This window comes from Puntigrus tetrazona, chromosome 12, assembly GCF_018831695.1.
Source record: "Puntigrus tetrazona isolate hp1 chromosome 12, ASM1883169v1, whole genome shotgun sequence".
Classification (NCBI taxonomy): Eukaryota; Metazoa; Chordata; class Actinopteri; order Cypriniformes; family Cyprinidae; genus Puntigrus; species Puntigrus tetrazona.
Window position 1 is genome coordinate 9,619,494 of NC_056710.1, and position 16,923 is coordinate 9,636,416.

The 16,923-nt window shown below is 41.0% G+C and overlaps 2 protein-coding genes across 2 annotated transcripts in view; one reads left to right on the forward strand and one right to left on the reverse strand.

Annotated features, from left to right (window-relative positions):
• Positions 1–16,923, reverse strand: part of thrab (thyroid hormone receptor alpha b) — a 628,197-nt gene that overhangs the window by 307,841 nt on the left and 303,433 nt on the right. The window lies entirely within an intron of this gene.
• On the forward strand, positions 3,310–15,624 carry polr2a (RNA polymerase II subunit A). The gene is made up of 28 exons (XM_043253295.1): positions 3,310–3,631; positions 4,513–4,645; positions 4,733–4,869; positions 5,000–5,173; positions 5,269–5,550; positions 5,649–5,810; positions 6,035–6,255; positions 6,388–6,520; positions 6,618–6,742; positions 6,860–7,070; positions 7,193–7,402; positions 7,485–7,653; positions 7,733–7,827; positions 7,916–8,119; positions 8,253–8,475; positions 8,643–8,826; positions 9,039–9,210; positions 9,349–9,454; positions 9,896–10,101; positions 10,204–10,675; positions 10,785–10,885; positions 10,975–11,079; positions 11,206–11,388; positions 11,473–11,676; positions 11,761–11,947; positions 12,034–12,147; positions 12,257–12,406; positions 12,548–15,624. Exons 1-28 carry the CDS (start codon positions 3,545–3,547, stop codon positions 13,693–13,695), a joined length of 5,898 nt encoding a protein of 1,965 aa, XP_043109230.1. The 5' UTR covers positions 3,310–3,544; the 3' UTR covers positions 13,696–15,624.

The following is a 16,923-nucleotide window of genomic DNA, read 5'->3' on the forward strand; positions in this document are numbered from 1 at the left end:
TTAAAGACTAGTCTTGGCAAAGATTTGTTAAAATTCACAGAAACTTCATAAATGTTTAAGAGAAATGCTTTATAGTAATTAGGATCAGTTTAATGTCTTGTGTTAAAATGCACGGCCACGTTTTTTTTTTTTTGGTTTGTTTTTTTTTTAAATAAAAATAAAAAAGGCTGTAGTGAAAGTGTTCCAAAGAGGGAGTCTTAATAAGTGAGGTGCTCAAATGCAAACAGATTTATTATAATTATTAATGTTGTGCCTACCACAAGGTGGTGCTGCAGCTCGTTTTGAAATACATGGCGCTCACGTAAATAAGACAAAATATTAAGCAATATGTACTTGAAAAGGTAACATAATACATCCGTGTTATTTCAATGTTTGATTTAATACAGACACATAAATATAATTTAAGGACACGGACCTTTTCAGGTAGGTAGCCTTTTTAAAAAGTGAACCCAAAAATTTGAATGCAATGCAAATAATTTTATTTACACGCAAAATGCTTACATGAACGTCATACGAGATTTCAAACCATTCAGAGTACACAAGTTACAGTCTGTTGCTGAAAACCTCAATTTAAAACGCATTAAACATCGTTAAACACATTCAAGCCACTTGAAACAAATCTCACATTACAACGTCAAATTTAAAGGGACAGCTCACCAATTTACTTACACGTGATTTCAAAAATTTAATTAAAAAAAAAAAAAAGCGTGTGTGTAAGAGAGAGAGATTTAGAATACAAAGAGATGTAAAGCATACTCGGTATTGTTTTGTCTCTTCATTTAGATCAATACCTAACATTTTTAAATGTATACCTGTTGTGCTCCATCACAGGTTTAAATTAGTGATAGTTTTGAGTAAACAATTAATACTGTAAGAGTCATTACGCTTAACTGAAAAATATCTGTTGCCCCCAAAGTAAACGACCATCAGCTCGCCTATTCGTTTTACGCGGGTTGCAAAAACTTAAATATATATAGTTCCCCCGTAAATCTGATAACTGCGTCACGGTGATTTCGTTTTCGTGGTTCACATACTGCTAATGTTAGCTAGCTCAGGCTCGTTTCACTTTAGTCTGGAGTTACGCAACTCCGCTTCCCTTCTGCCCTGTAAACCCGCCCAAGTACACAAGCACCAGACTCCATGTTTGTTCATCTCACCGCCACTGTACCCGCCATATACGACAAGATCCCTCGATCCACCTTCATTTGGGGTTATTTCCAAGCAATGATCCGATTTAATCGAGGAGACCGATTCAACGACAACATATATTCACATAAAATAAACAATGAGTCGACGACTGTAACGTTACACGTATTGGGACCAAAACCAGTTTAAACCACTTTCCGAGTCAATAACACATTTATCCACAAAACTCAACTGTTAAGCCAATTTTCTGGATAAACGTGGTAAAAGATTTGGGTTTGACACGAGTAAATGTTACAACCAAGCTCTTGTTCCATTATCCGATTAGCTTTGTAGATACGACCACTACGAACTAACTCTTTTCGGCTATAAATCTTCTGTTTCAAGCAAGCTATGTTTCTTATATATTTTGTTTATTGTATAGTCGGAACACGATTTAAACATTAGAGAATCGCTTATTTTTTTAATGTAAATATATCCGCTGCCATCCATGCTCAATGCTAACAGGCTAATATGAACGTGATACAACACATGATCGGTTAAAAAGCCACATCTACGTCTGAAACCATACAAAGACAAGACCGGGATCAATACAAATAGTTTAAATAAATAAATAAACTGCTAATCGTCATGAATGTTCCTCTAAATATATGTATATCTAGTTTCTTATACTACTGTATTAATATGTAACTAAGAGGACAAATCAAGCATGAAAAATGTCACTGAACCTATATGAACAATTTCAAAAACATTGTGTTATATACATATACACGCACACACAGGTTACATCGTAACCTATAATGTACTTTGTCCATAACTATGTAGCCGAATAATGCTGGTACTTCACCCTAATATGAACCCAAATACTCAATAACACAAAAATACACATTAAAAGCTTTAAAGACGTAAACTAACAGTTTAGACAAAACAACTTTAAACGGGTACCGTTTAATGTTCCCATTCCACAAAGAATGGCGGCTAACAAACTAGCAGAAGCTCACAACAGTCGCTAGGTAACATCAAGTTACATTACTACAAATTCTTGATCACACTCAACAATTACGAGAGCAACAAACTGTATTAGATTAACCTTATTAAATGATATAATTTAATTTATAATACTATGGATTTGCGATTATTTACAAGAAAATAGGTAACGAGAAAATGTAAGCTAGCGCCTTTTTGTAAAACAACATGGCCTAGATGTAAAAATTATTATTATTTTTTAAGAGTGGGCTACAATAGCGTTCTAATGATCAAAATAGCTTTAAAAAAACATTGAATGTGTAAAACAACAACGTTTCTCGAATGTTTTAATTGAAAATGCACTGTCTGGAACCCCAGGCTTTCAGCGGAGTTTCCAGCGGATCATACCGAAAAAAGCGCGTGCCGTCCAGCCATTGTTTTTACTCGACCTCGTGGATTCTTGCATTTTCCCGTAGAAATAAAAAAATTAAGGAAAATCGTATTAAATATTTCGAGAAATATGAATAAGCGTACAAAATAAAAGTAAATTCATAATTTAAATGGCGCAAAAAACATATTTAAAACAAAAATAATGGCGTTAATCCTCGACGGTAGGTGTAGGCCTCTCACACGAGCTTCTTTTCTAGCACTGTTAGCTGATCCAGAGCGAGACGGACGGAACAGCACAGGTTTTTTTTATTTTTGCTCAGAGGGTGAAAAAATATCAGTCGGGTAAAATCGGCAAAGCTCGTAAAGAGGGCGGGCAGTAAGAAAGTTATTTTACCGCCGTCAAGCGTTAGTCGCGATTGGTCAAATGCTCTCTGCTCATGAATATTACGAACACGTTTGACGAATAATGTTACATATTGACGAGTGCTGTTGAATATTCATGATAAATGCGCCTACGGATCCGCCCTTGGTTTTTACGGCCCTATGGAATGTCTTTATACAATTTGTCCCGCCTTCACCTAAATATGATTGGCTGGAACCAAAAGCGCACAACTTCATTGGTTGTGCGTCGATTTTAATGAATTATTTATATGCTGCAGTCTCGCGGCCAATAAACTCACAGTGAGAGCGATCCATAACCCGCCCCCTGACTGTTCAGCCCCTGCCAAGTAGGCTGTGTAAACCTGTAGCAAAGCATGCAGTCTATATAAAGCCGTGTGAGAGCAGTTTTCTCTCAGATGCGCTTAGAGCGCACTGGAGTGTAGATCGGGGAAAGGGAAGGGGACAGCTCGTAGCTACAATAGCTAGTATATAAACACAAATTTAAAAGCACATTGAGTAGCAAGATACGGTGGTCACTGGGAAACCGCCATCGGACAAGTTCCGGTCACCATTGGGTGCCAGGAGAGTCTTGGTGGCGTTTCAGAGGTGTTCCTTCTTACAAAGCGGCGTGCCGGGGGAGGACGCGTCTCTTTGAATAGACAGGATGCACGGACCGCCTTCCAGCGACAGCGCATGCCCATTGCGCCTCATCAAGAGAGTGCAATTCGGCGTCCTCAGCCCTGATGAACTTGTAGGTTTTGCTCTTGAGAGGGGGTATTCTCTTAATTCTTTGAGTATTATTGTATTACTCAAGTCATCATCGTGTTAAAATCATATTAAATACGTATATTAACATACAGTGTCTTTTGTGAACTTGTGTTTTGCTAACTTAGCCGGCTAGCCACTTCTTCCTCAGTAAGAGCATGTGTTTAGAAAGTTGAAGAAACACTACACGATTCCTGTTTTAACAAATAGCAATAAGACATGGAGAGCCTCGTTTGAAGCTGTGACATTTTGACTTGTTGTGGTATTTGATTTGTTTACTTTTTGACCATTTTGGAGTCACATGGCAGACCCAGAGCTACTCCCAAGTTTCCACATTGTTCCCTATGTCTCCCTGGCAATAAAATGTGAACTTTTATCTGCATGCTTTCATTTATTTAAACACAAACGTTCAGTTCGTGGGGTACAGCTGTTTTGAAATAAATTACGAGCGAACGGCATGTTTCTGAGCTGAGCTGAAACGCGTTTTCTTTAGACAGCGATGTAAAGTAATTTTATTCAGTAATGTCAACATTTTAAGGACTTAAACCTTTCTCGGGATTTTTTGTAACGACTGTAGAGTTGATCAATGTCTTGCACTTTTTGGCGGTTATTGTTTTATGAGTGCAACGTGCCATCTGAAAAATTAATTTATAAATGCAACAAGTAAACAGCCTTGTTACAATTCAAAATAAAACGTTTAAAAATGTCTAAATGCATAATTTGACAGATTGTTTCTGTGCTATTGCTTAGTGAATACTTACTGCTGATCTTGCGGCCCATGTGTTTACAATAAAATTATTTGAGGGTAGATTTAGTGTACAAATATTTTGTGAATATGTACAATTTAATGCTGTTTATCATTTTCAGAAACGGCTGTCCGTTACTGAAGGGGGCATCAAGTACCCTGAGACCACAGAAGGAGGACGTCCTAAACTGGGGGGACTTATGGACCCCCGGCAAGGGGTAATTGAAAGATCAGGCAGATGCCAGACGTGTGCAGGTGTGTTTATATACAGATTTCTATCAATCTTGCTTTGTATTCAACATGTAAAGCTGAACTTCAGTTTATTTGCTTGTCATCATTTAGGTAACATGACTGAGTGCCCTGGTCATTTCGGTCACATTGAGCTGGCTAAGCCAGTCTTTCATGTTGGCTTCATCACAAAGATCATGAAGGTCCTCCGATGTGTCTGTTTCTTCTGTTCAAAACTTCTTGTGGATGCGGTATGCCATTTTTTTCAGTTTGCCTTTTGTTGTGGTTTTTCATTAAAAATCTCTCTGGTTCCTCTAATCTGCTTTTTTAGGTCAAATTGTGTTATTTAATTTTAACTTCTCCTAATTTTGTTTTACCCAGAACAATCCGAAAATCAAAGACATCTTGGCCAAGTCAAAGGGGCAGCCACGGAAGCGTCTGACCCATGTCTATGACCTCTGTAAAGGCAAAAACATCTGCGAGGGAGGAGAAGAGATGGACAACAAGTTTGGAGTGGAGCAGCAGGAGACCGAAGAAGACCTCACCAAAGAGAAGGTACTGGCATGAAATTCCTTAAGTGCACTGGACAATTTTAAACTTTCCAGCTTACTAAGTTTTAAAACTGATTTGTAAAACTTGGATTTCTCAAGGGTCATGGAGGCTGTGGCAGGTACCAGCCACGTATCCGTCGTTCTGGCCTGGAGCTTTATGCAGAGTGGAAACACGTGAATGAAGACTCGCAGGAGAAGAAGATTCTCCTCAGCCCTGAACGTGTGCATGAGATCTTCAAACGCATTTCGGATGAAGAGGACATGATCTTGGGCATGGACCCCAAATTCGCCCGTCCAGAGTGGATGATTGTCACAGTGTTGCCTGTGCCACCTCTTGCTGTCAGACCAGCTGTGGTCATGCAGGGTTCTGCTAGAAACCAGGTTAACATTCCTTATTAAACAGTGGGAAAGAAGTTTGTTGTATTGTATAGTACTCATAGCGATTAGATTTATTTACATTTTTCCCCCCTCCTCCCTAGGATGATTTAACACACAAGTTGGCTGACATTGTGAAGATCAATAACCAGCTGAAGCGAAATGAACAGAGTGGAGCTGCAGCACATGTTATAGCAGAGGATGTCAAGCTGCTTCAGTTCCACGTGGCCACCATGGTAGACAATGAACTGCCAGGTCTACCTAGGGTAAGATTTACACTAAACCCTAAAAAAAATGTTTAAATATAGAATTATTAACATTCTCAACTGTTCTTGTTGTTGTCATATTTACATGGAATATAATGGTTTTGTTTGTTGTTAATAGTGCTGCGGGACTCCTTGATGTTGCCAGTTTAAACAGTTAATTGATCTGCAGTTATGCATGTTATGAGTGGGGACAATCGGGAAAATATATTTTGGTCTTTATTTAGGCAATGCAAAAGTCTGGTCGACCACTGAAATCTATCAAGCAGAGGCTAAAGGGTAAAGAAGGACGTGTCAGAGGAAATCTGATGGGGAAGCGTGTAGATTTCTCTGCCCGAACCGTCATCACACCTGACCCCAACCTGCAGATTGACCAGGTGGGCGTTCCTCGTTCCATCGCTGCAAACATGACCTTCCCTGAGATTGTCACACCCTTTAACATTGACAGGTAATATTACTTTTTATTCTTTCTTTCTTTTTGAATACACATCTCGCTTACAAAATGTGCTCTCTGAGAGCTCTCTGTAACACAGTATTCTCAGATTATTCTTAATTGTTGTTTTCCCTTTTAACTTTACAGACTCCAAGAGCTTGTGAGGAGAGGTAACAGTCAGTACCCTGGAGCCAAATATATCATCCGTGACAACGGGGACAGAATTGACCTGCGATTCCACCCTAAACCAAGTGACCTTCACCTTCAGATTGGATACAAGGTCAGTCTTTTTCATATATTTTAGGTAAGAATGTAATTGTAATTTTCAGTTACAGTGAGCAACGCATTTAAAGCCTTGTTGTTGTTTCTTTTTCTAGGTTGAACGACACATGTGTGATGGAGACATTATTGTGTTCAACAGACAGCCTACGTTGCACAAAATGTCTATGATGGGCCACAGAGTGCGAATCTTGCCTTGGTCAACATTTCGACTCAACCTCAGGTGCATTTACATAGATTGTATTGTTACAAATCTGCATAGAAAATGAATGTTAAGATTTAGCACAGTTGCTCTAATATAAAGGTTTTTGACTTAAAAGACTTTCCCTTTCACTTGTAGTGTGACAACCCCATACAATGCTGACTTTGATGGTGATGAGATGAACCTGCACTTGCCACAGTCCCTGGAGACCCGTGCTGAGATCCAAGAGCTGGCCATGGTGCCTCGTATGATTGTCACACCACAGTCCAACAGACCAGTCATGGGTATTGTGCAGGACACACTGACAGCTGTGCGCAAGTTCACCAAGAGAGATGTTTTCTTGGAGAGGGTGAGTTTACAAAGCCTTGGTACCAAATTTTGAATGTAATGAAATGCTAGGTTGTGTAAGTACATGTTGTTGTTGTTGTTGTTGTTTTTTTTCATTAAGTAATTTTATGTGCTTTGTTTTAGGGTGAGGTGATGAACCTCCTCATGTTTCTCTCCACATGGGATGGCAAAGTGCCCCAACCAGCAATCTTGAAGCCTCGACCTCTCTGGACTGGCAAACAGATCTTCAGCCTGATCATCCCAGGGCACATTAATGCCATCCGTACGCACAGTACTCACCCTGATGAAGAGGACAGCGGCCCTTACAAAAACATCTCCCCTGGAGACACTAAGGTACAGTAGTGCAACCCAAATGTGCATGTAGTTCTTGAGAACAAAACTGCATAAACTTTAATTTGCTCATCTCGTTTTGCAGGTGATTGTGGAGAATGGTGAGCTGATCATGGGCATCCTGTGCAAGAAGTCATTGGGAACCTCAGCTGGCTCTCTTGTCCATATCTCATACCTTGAGATGGGCCATGACATTACACGACTCTTCTATTCTAACATCCAGACTGTTGTCAACAACTGGCTCCTAATTGAGGGTAAAAGGAAAAAAAAAGCCTGAATGTTTGGATCCAAAATCTTTTTGATCTTTTTATTTATTTATCTTGTCTGCTTCAGGTCACTCTATTGGTATTGGAGACTCCATTGCCGATAAGGCGACATATCAAGACATTCAGAACACAATTAAGAAGGCCAAACAGGATGTGATAGAGGTGAGTTGATATCTTTGCTCATTGATAAATATAACAGATTATTGCTTTCATATATGAATGCAGTTGTTCATCATGCTTTTTTCCACAGGTCATTGAGAAAGCCCACAACAATGAGTTGGAGCCCACCCCAGGTAACACTCTGAGACAGACCTTCGAGAACCAGGTCAACCGCATTCTGAACGATGCTCGAGACAAGACTGGATCCTCAGCCCAGAAGTCATTGTCTGAGTACAACAACTTCAAATCCATGGTGGTGGCTGGTTCAAAAGGCTCTAAAATTAACATTTCTCAGGTAAGAGAAGACAGTGGATGGTGTTTGAATCTTAAGAGTTTAAAAAAATATTTATTTATTTATTTATTTATTTAAAAGGGGCTTAATCAGAATTTTAACTCTCCATATCTGTTCTTCCTTTTCACCTGTTAAGGTTATTGCTGTGGTGGGACAGCAGAACGTGGAGGGTAAACGAATCCCCTTCGGTTTCAAGCACCGCACCCTCCCTCATTTCATTAAAGATGACTATGGTCCAGAAAGTAGAGGCTTTGTAGAAAACTCCTATCTGGCCGGTCTCACACCAACTGAGTTTTTCTTTCACGCCATGGGAGGCAGAGAGGGTCTGATCGACACAGCTGTCAAAACTGCTGAGACAGGTAATGGACTGAGTAGATATTGAGGGGTAAATACAAAATGTAATCTGAACTTTAAATTGGAATACTTGCCACATGTCACTTAGAGACTAGATTGTGCAGTTGTCAGATTAGTCTTTGTTAACGGCTGACATTTGTCTTGAATTTTGATAAAACTTGTATTCCTTCAGGTTATATTCAGCGCCGTCTGATCAAGTCTATGGAGTCTGTTATGGTCAAGTATGATGCTACTGTCAGAAACTCCATTAACCAAGTTGTCCAGCTGAGGTATGGAGAGGATGGTCTGGCAGGAGAAGCTGTCGAGTTCCAAAACATGGCTACCCTTAAGCCGTCCAACAAAGCCTTTGAGAAAAAGTGAGTTCTGTTGTGTTACGTATTTGTTAGAAAGTGATATTGCCAATAATTTTAACTAATGTAATCAATATAGCAGTATTAACTCTAGATCAACAAGGATATGGATAGTAAGCTATTTAGGAGTCTGTTTTCCATACGTCTCAGGTCATTGTTGATCAGCTCAACTGACTAACGTCACTGGTTTAACGTTTTGTCTCACTTTAATTGCACAGGTTCAAGTTTGACTACACCAATGACAGAGCTCTTCGCCGCACTCTACAGGAAGATGTGGTGAAAGATGTGATGACCAATGCCCACGTCCAAAGTGCTCTAGAGAGGGAGTTTGAGAAGATGAGGGAAGACCGAGAGATCTTGAGGGCCATTTTCCCCACAGGCGACAGCAAGGTCTGACCCTTAAGAGTACCTTCATTAATATCTATATGCCCTTTGGTTAGGATTTTTATTTTACAACCATGTTAATTATATCACAGTATTTGCACACTTCTGTAGATTGTCATAAGACCATGCCTTGTTTTTTCATAGGTGGTACTACCGTGCAATTTGGCTAGAATGATCTGGAATGCTCAGAAGATTTTCCGCATCAATCCTCGAACACCAACTGACCTCAACCCAGTACGAGTAGTGGAAGGTGGGTTGTGTACTTTAAGCCTGTGAAGGGATTTTATTTAGGTCTCATAACAATTTTTTTTTATTAACTTTTTTTTATTTTGATGTACACCTCTTTAGCTGACTTGAGGCTGTCTGCATATGAGCGGGTCTCTCAGCTAAATAAAGACTCCTGCTTGTGGAAGCTAAATAAAGCCTGCTGACGACTGATCCCTATAGCTTACGGCTGTCTTGTGGCAGACCTGTGCAAGCTGATTATAAAGGCCACTTTAACGTCTTTGTATATGTTGACTGAAGACATGATGCCAAACTCATGCACCTTTTTAAGAGATGATTTTATGTAGCCCTAAGCAATATGGCTGTTTTATGTCATTTTATGGTTGTGGTACCACCCTTTTTTTTATTGTATTATTGGAGTGGGCTTCAGGTGTTGTATTTTGATCATTTTTATTTATAAATGCAGGAGTTCGTGAGTTGAGTAAGAAACTGGTGATCGTAAATGGTGATGACCAGTTAAGCAGGCAAGCCCAGGAGAACGCCACTCTGCTGTTCAACATCCACCTGCGCTCTACCCTGTGCTCCAAGAGAATGACTGAAGAGTTCCGTCTTAGCACAGAGGCTTTTGATTGGCTGTTGGGAGAGATAGAGACCAAATTTAACCAATCCATTGTAAGTAACGCATGCTTGTTCACTGCACCAGCAAAAATGACAAAATGGGGAGTAGTATAGTTTTGTCTAATTGACTGAAGCTGAAATCTTTGTTTTCCTCAGGCTCACCCTGGTGAGATGGTAGGTGCTCTGGCTGCTCAGTCTCTTGGAGAGCCTGCTACTCAGATGACCCTGAACACATTCCACTACGCCGGTGTGTCCGCCAAAAACGTCACTCTCGGTGTGCCTCGACTCAAAGAGCTTATCAACATCTCCAAGCGACCCAAGACCCCCTCCTTGACAGTCTTTCTCCTGGGCCAAGCGGCCCGTGACGCAGAGAGGGCCAAAGATATCCTGTGTCGTTTGGAGCACACAACCCTGCGCAAGGTCACTGCCAACACAGCCATTTATTATGACCCCAACCCACAGAACACTGTGGTGACTGAGGATCAGGAGTGGGTCAATGTGTACTATGAGATGCCTGACTTCGACGTGACCCGCATTTCACCTTGGCTGCTGCGTATCGAGCTTGACCGCAAACACATGACTGACCGTAAGCTGACTATGGAGCAGATCGCAGAGAAGATCAATGCAGGTGTGCTTGAGATTATTAATATTAAATAAATGCATGTTGATGCAACACTTAAAATGGCAAACGGAAGGGATGTTGATGTTTAGTTTTCTAAATTTAATCTGTGTCCTAGGATTTGGTGATGACCTTAACTGCATCTTCAATGATGACAATGCTGAGAAACTGGTTTTGCGAATCCGCATCATGAATAGTGATGAGAACAAGTTTCAAGAGGTAATTCATTCTAACTTGAATTTTTGTTGGAGTAGGTAACTGGCCTCTTTTCTCAATGTTGAATCATAAATGTTTAATCTTGTGTCCAGGATGAGGAGGTAGTGGATAAGATGGATGACGATGTCTTCCTTCGCTGCATTGAATCCAACATGCTGACAGACATGACACTGCAAGGCATTGAGCAGATCAGCAAGGTATCTTTAGACACGATTTAACTTCACTTGAGTAGACCTGAAATATATAATTACATACAGGACACATTCAAGTTTTGTTGATCCATATAACTGAGATACAAGTTTAATTTCTCCTGTCCTTTTTAGGTATACATGCATCTGCCACAGACTGACAACAAGAAGAAAATTATCATCACAGAAGAAGGAGAGTTTAAAGCTTTGCAGGAGTGGATCCTGGAAACCGATGGAGTCAGTCTCATGAGGGTCCTCAGTGAGAAGGATGTGGACCCTGTCAGAACCACATCCAACGACATTGTGGAGATTTTCACTGTAAGAATTGTTCAAAAGCTCATCTAAAAAATCAGAACCTATGGGGTCCTCGGATCAAATTCAGAAATGTCTGCTCTTCAACAGGTTCTTGGTATTGAGGCTGTGCGTAAGGCTCTGGAAAGAGAGTTGTACCATGTCATCTCCTTCGACGGTTCTTATGTTAACTACCGCCATCTTGCCTTGCTGTGTGACACGATGACCTGTAGGGGTCACTTGATGGCCATCACTCGTCATGGTATCAACAGGCAGGACACTGGACCCTTAATGAAGTGCTCTTTTGAAGAGACGGTGAGACTCTGTTTAATGTTTTAAAGTGGTATTGAGGTTGATCTTGTAAAGAAGTCTTAAATGTTATCCCTCTTTCTTCTCTAGGTGGATGTGTTGATGGAAGCCTCATCTCATGGAGAATGTGACCCAATGAAAGGAGTGTCTGAGAATATCATGCTGGGACAGCTGGCTCCTGCAGGCACTGGTTGCTTTGACCTGTTGTTAGATGCTGAGAAGTGCAAGTATGGTATGGAGATTCCCACCAACATTCCTGGTATCAGTGTTGCAGGACGTAAGTCAAACTTGGTTCTCATTTTAAATGCTTAAACCTTGCTCTTCCCCCAAATTTAAACTTAATTATTGCTTTTACCGCCACAGCCACAGGTATGTTCTTTGGCTCTGCTCCCAGCCCCATGAGTGGCATGTCTCCTGCCATGACTCCCTGGAACACAGGAGCCACTCCTGCATATGGTGCTTGGTCTCCCAGTGTTGGTGAGTGAAGAAATGTTACATAATTAGTTTTACTGCCACCTCATTTGTAATGCATTTACCTTTTGTATGTTTATCCGATTTTAATTTATTTATTTTTTTTCCCATACAGGAAGTGGAATGACACCAGGTGCTGCAGGCTTCTCTCCCAGTGCTGCATCTGATGCTAGCGGCTTTTCGCCTGGTTATTCTCCTGCCTGGTCTCCTACTCCTGGTTCTCCTGGATCCCCTGGACCAGCTAGCCCTTATATCCCTTCACCAGGTCTCTTCTACTGTCTATTTTGATCTTGTTCTGTTTTTAAATATAATGGCCTTAGTTAACTTGGTTGTAATTGCAAAGCAAACGGCTGCTTAATTTTTTATTTTTTTCCTCCCCTTTGTTTTTTTTTTTTTTTCTCTACAGGAGCCTTGTCTCCAAATTACTCTCCAACTTCTCCTGCCTACGAGCCTCGCTCTCCTGGTGGATATACCCCACAGAGCCCTGGTTATTCTCCAACCTCTCCGTCATACTCTCCGACTTCACCATCTTATTCACCCACCAGTCCGAACTACAGCCCCACATCTCCGTCCTACTCACCCACATCACCCTCCTACTCTCCAACGTCGCCATCTTATTCTCCAACATCTCCAAGCTACTCTCCAACTTCACCTTCTTACTCGCCGACTTCTCCGTCTTACTCCCCTACTTCACCATCCTACTCGCCAACGTCCCCCAGCTATAGCCCAACATCTCCCAGCTACAGCCCAACCTCCCCGAGTTACAGCCCCACGTCTCCTTCTTATTCCCCAACATCTCCATCCTATTCCCCGACCTCCCCGTCTTACTCTCCCACCTCTCCAAGCTACTCTCCAACCTCCCCATCCTATTCCCCAACATCTCCGAGCTACAGTCCCACTTCACCCAACTATACCCCCACCTCACCAAGTTACTCTCCAACCTCTCCATCTTACAGCCCCACCTCACCTTCCTACTCTCCCACCTCTCCCAATTACACCCCAACCAGTCCCAATTACTCTCCCACCTCTCCTTCTTACTCACCGACTTCACCGTCCTATTCTCCATCCAGTCCACGTTACACCCCACAATCTCCCACCTACACCCCAAGCTCGCCTTCTTACAGCCCAAGTTCTCCATCCTACTCCCCCACCTCTCCAAAATACACCCCCACCTCCCCCTCCTACAGTCCCAGCTCTCCCGAATATACACCAACATCCCCCAAATATTCCCCCACCTCCCCGAAGTACTCTCCCACTTCACCCAAATACAGTCCCACTTCTCCAACCTACTCCCCAACTACTCCCAAGTACAGCCCCACTTCCCCTACTTATTCTCCAACCTCTCCTACCTACACCCCAACCAGCCCCAAATATTCCCCCACCTCTCCGACTTACTCTCCAACGTCTCCAAAATACTCGCCTACATCCCCTACCTACTCTCCAACTAGTCCCAAGGGCTCCACCTACAGCCCCACTTCCCCCGGCTACAGCCCCACCTCTCCAACCTACAGCCCAGCCATCAGCCCTGATGACAGCGATGAAGAAAATAATTAAAGATGCTTGGTGCCGGGGTTTGTCCTACTTCCCTTATGGGCACTCTGACCCTGGGATAAAGACTGAAGGAAAGCCCCTCACCTGGGGTTGCTGTGATTTACAGGGAAGGCTAAGGAACCTGGGATCCCACATGTGACATCCTCATTTTTGATGTTTCTCTCTTGGACTTAATGAATTGTTCTTAAATAGCCTCACTAAACAGGCTTCAGTGGTTGCATCTTTTAGGTTAGAGGTTTGAACTACAAGCCAAACGAGGCTGCCTTTGTATAGACCGCTTTGGTCGCACTATGTTTAGAAGGAGAACTATTTCTCAAAATTGGTGGAAAGATGCAGGAGAGACTGCTTTTGGAGGAGAAAGATCTTTCCTTTCAGTCATTTCTGCCTCCCTTTTTTTTTTTCTCAAATTCAGTGTTGGATGTAAAGGAAAGTATTGCCAAAAGCCTTCAAACAGAAAACAGTGGATTGTATCTGAAAAGTTTCAAATGAAACCTTGAAAAATATCTATAACGTAAATAGAAAGGGGGAGAAACTGACCTCTCACATTTTACAGCTTTTAGTTTCTTCCCCAGTGTAAATAAGCTCTTGATCCCAGTTTTGATTATTTTATTCCAGATCTGAACTGTTTAAATATTACTGTTGATTTTTCTGTCTAATTTGAGTTCTTATAAAAAAATATTTCTAAAGGAGGTTCAAAGTGGCTGTTTATTAGAAACTTGTTGAAGCTGACACATATTGTGCAGATTAAAAATGTCTTGTAATACTGTAGTCTGTATGCCGGCCCGTGACATGGGTAAAAGTGTTGTGTAGTGATTGCCCTCTTTAAGAATTGGAGAGAGGGAACAGATGCTTTGAGGCATCAATTTTTCTAGTCAATTGTCCCCAAAAGATGCAAGCCTTATCCTTCACCCGCATCTGCCCAGTAACTTACAATAAAAAAAAAAAAAACCTTGGAAAAAAAAACGGCGGTCTTGTACCTCTGAGTGCACAGAGGGGTGTAAAATTGACCTTTTTGGGTTTTTTTTTTTTTTTTTTTTTAATCCTGAGTGACAGTGGAGCCTGGCTTTACAAAAGATGCACCTTTTTTTTTTTTTTTTTTTCTTTTTTTTTTTTTGTAAACCACCTAGGTTCAAATCTAACGAGTCCTTCTTTGTCCTCAGCACTCAACCCTTTAATATAATAAGTGTATAATTGTTTTTTTCATGTGCATCATTACAATTGATCTGTTGTGATTTTACTGGGGAAAAGCATTTTATTTTTTTTGTGCTGGCTTCATTGGGTCAGCTTTGCTTTTTGGATTAAGTGCTTGGGGATGGGAGAAAGGTGCAGTTTGGTTTGTTTCCTTTCGAATATGCACTGTTTCATATCTAAAGTTTTCTCATCTGATTCTGAATTATCTTGTGCTTGAACAGTAGAGGGCGACAAAGACTGATTTGACTCGGGCGTTAGAGGCATTTAGATCTTTTTGAGTGTTACCTTTTTAAAATCTGAACACGTGGCGACTGGTTCCCCCAACTAACTTTTCCATCAGGAAAGTGGTAGTTGACTTGTAAAAGATTTTTGATGCTTTTGCATATTTCAGCTTTAGATTTAAGGCCTTAGATCGCATTAGGGAGAGCAGTTCTGACAGTCTCTTTAATGCCCTTGTTTGCCTTCAGTTTCATGGATGTTTCAAACAAGTCCAGTTAATACTCTATACCCAGTCTCCCAGTTAGGGTGTGTGTGAGTGTGCAAGTGTGTGTGCATGAAAGCATAAATGGAAAAGACAGGGTTTTCTTGAGTTTGAGTAATAACTGGGTCGGGTTTATGCGGAAAGGAGAATTTAAATTAAGAGAAATTGCCACTGTATAGAAATCATTCTGATACTTCATTCTCTGTATCTGTTTTGTTTTGTTTTTTTTGACTTAAAATAAAAAGTTTGACTAAACTGTTCATTTGTTTTACCTGACTGTTAGTTGTGATTTAACAGATTGCACAGTGACAATTCACATGAAAAGTTGTGTCCCAAAAGTAAGTTAAAACAAAATATAAAATAAACTGTAGTTAGAGGGTAATTCACCGTGTTTACAAATCTGTAAGACTTTTTAATTCAGTTTTTTACGGTAATGTGACATGTTTCCAAGAACGTTGCAAAATTCCATTTCGAAATCGGGTTCAATTATAATTTCATGAATTACATTTTTGTGCGCTAAAAATATATTCAACTTCGACGTGCATTATTTTGCTCGAAAACAAGGCGCATTATAGCAGCACGCTCGTGCACTTATTTAATCAAAAAATTGTGTTTGTTCTTGTGTTTCGAAGATGAACCGAGGTCGAAAGGCAGAGGTGAGGTTTAACTCCAATTTGCTTTAAACCTGTACGGACGTTTCTAACATGCCTAGTAAGAGCTTGATTAGCTGCTTCAGGTTTAATTAGGGTTGGAGCTAAACTCTGCAGGACAGCGGCCCTCAAAGACCGAGTTTGGACAGCCCTGTTGTAAGGGTTTGAAATAACGAGAGGGAGTATTTAATGAGCGAGTGTTCGGGTGAATTATCCGTCTTAGGCTTAGACTTCATTTTTTTAACTGTCAAAGTTTGGCAGGAAGGTCCTGTAGAACGATGTCGCATCGAAACGAATTGCTAAATGCCTGTTGTTGTTCCCTTCAGTTTGGTATCACATGACCCGTGATTCAGTAAGGCCGTGCGTTTAGGATGAACTTCCGTTTTACGCCCTGTCAAAGGTATAGGAAGACAGTTTTCCGTAAGTAGGCCACTTGTCGAATTTCCCATTTTGAATTTGTAAATGAAGATATGCTATTTGTGTATTTCTTTACGCAGACGTGCCTCTCGTTTCAAAGGCACTTCAGTCAATGTTACAGACGTTTTATGCCTCACAGGTTTTTGTTTTTAGTAAACCACTGAAACCACAGTTCAGCCCCTGGATTTCCTGTGTTCTGTGAATATCTGAACGAAAGCATCAGTCACAGGCGCAGTTTGCATTCCTAGCTGCTTTTTTTTTAATGTTGACATAACTTTTAGCTATCACTATGGCTTATATGTTACATTGGTTTTGTTTTCATGGGCAAGCCCTGACATTGGAATGAATGCTTTGTGACTGACTGGGTGTGACCCTTGTATACGTTACAAGAGAAGCCCTTCTGGCTAGATGTGATTTTCAGATAATATTTTTCAATCCACGCACACCAGGTCTTCCTGCAGTCAAATTCAGTCAAATCGCATCATGCTTTTG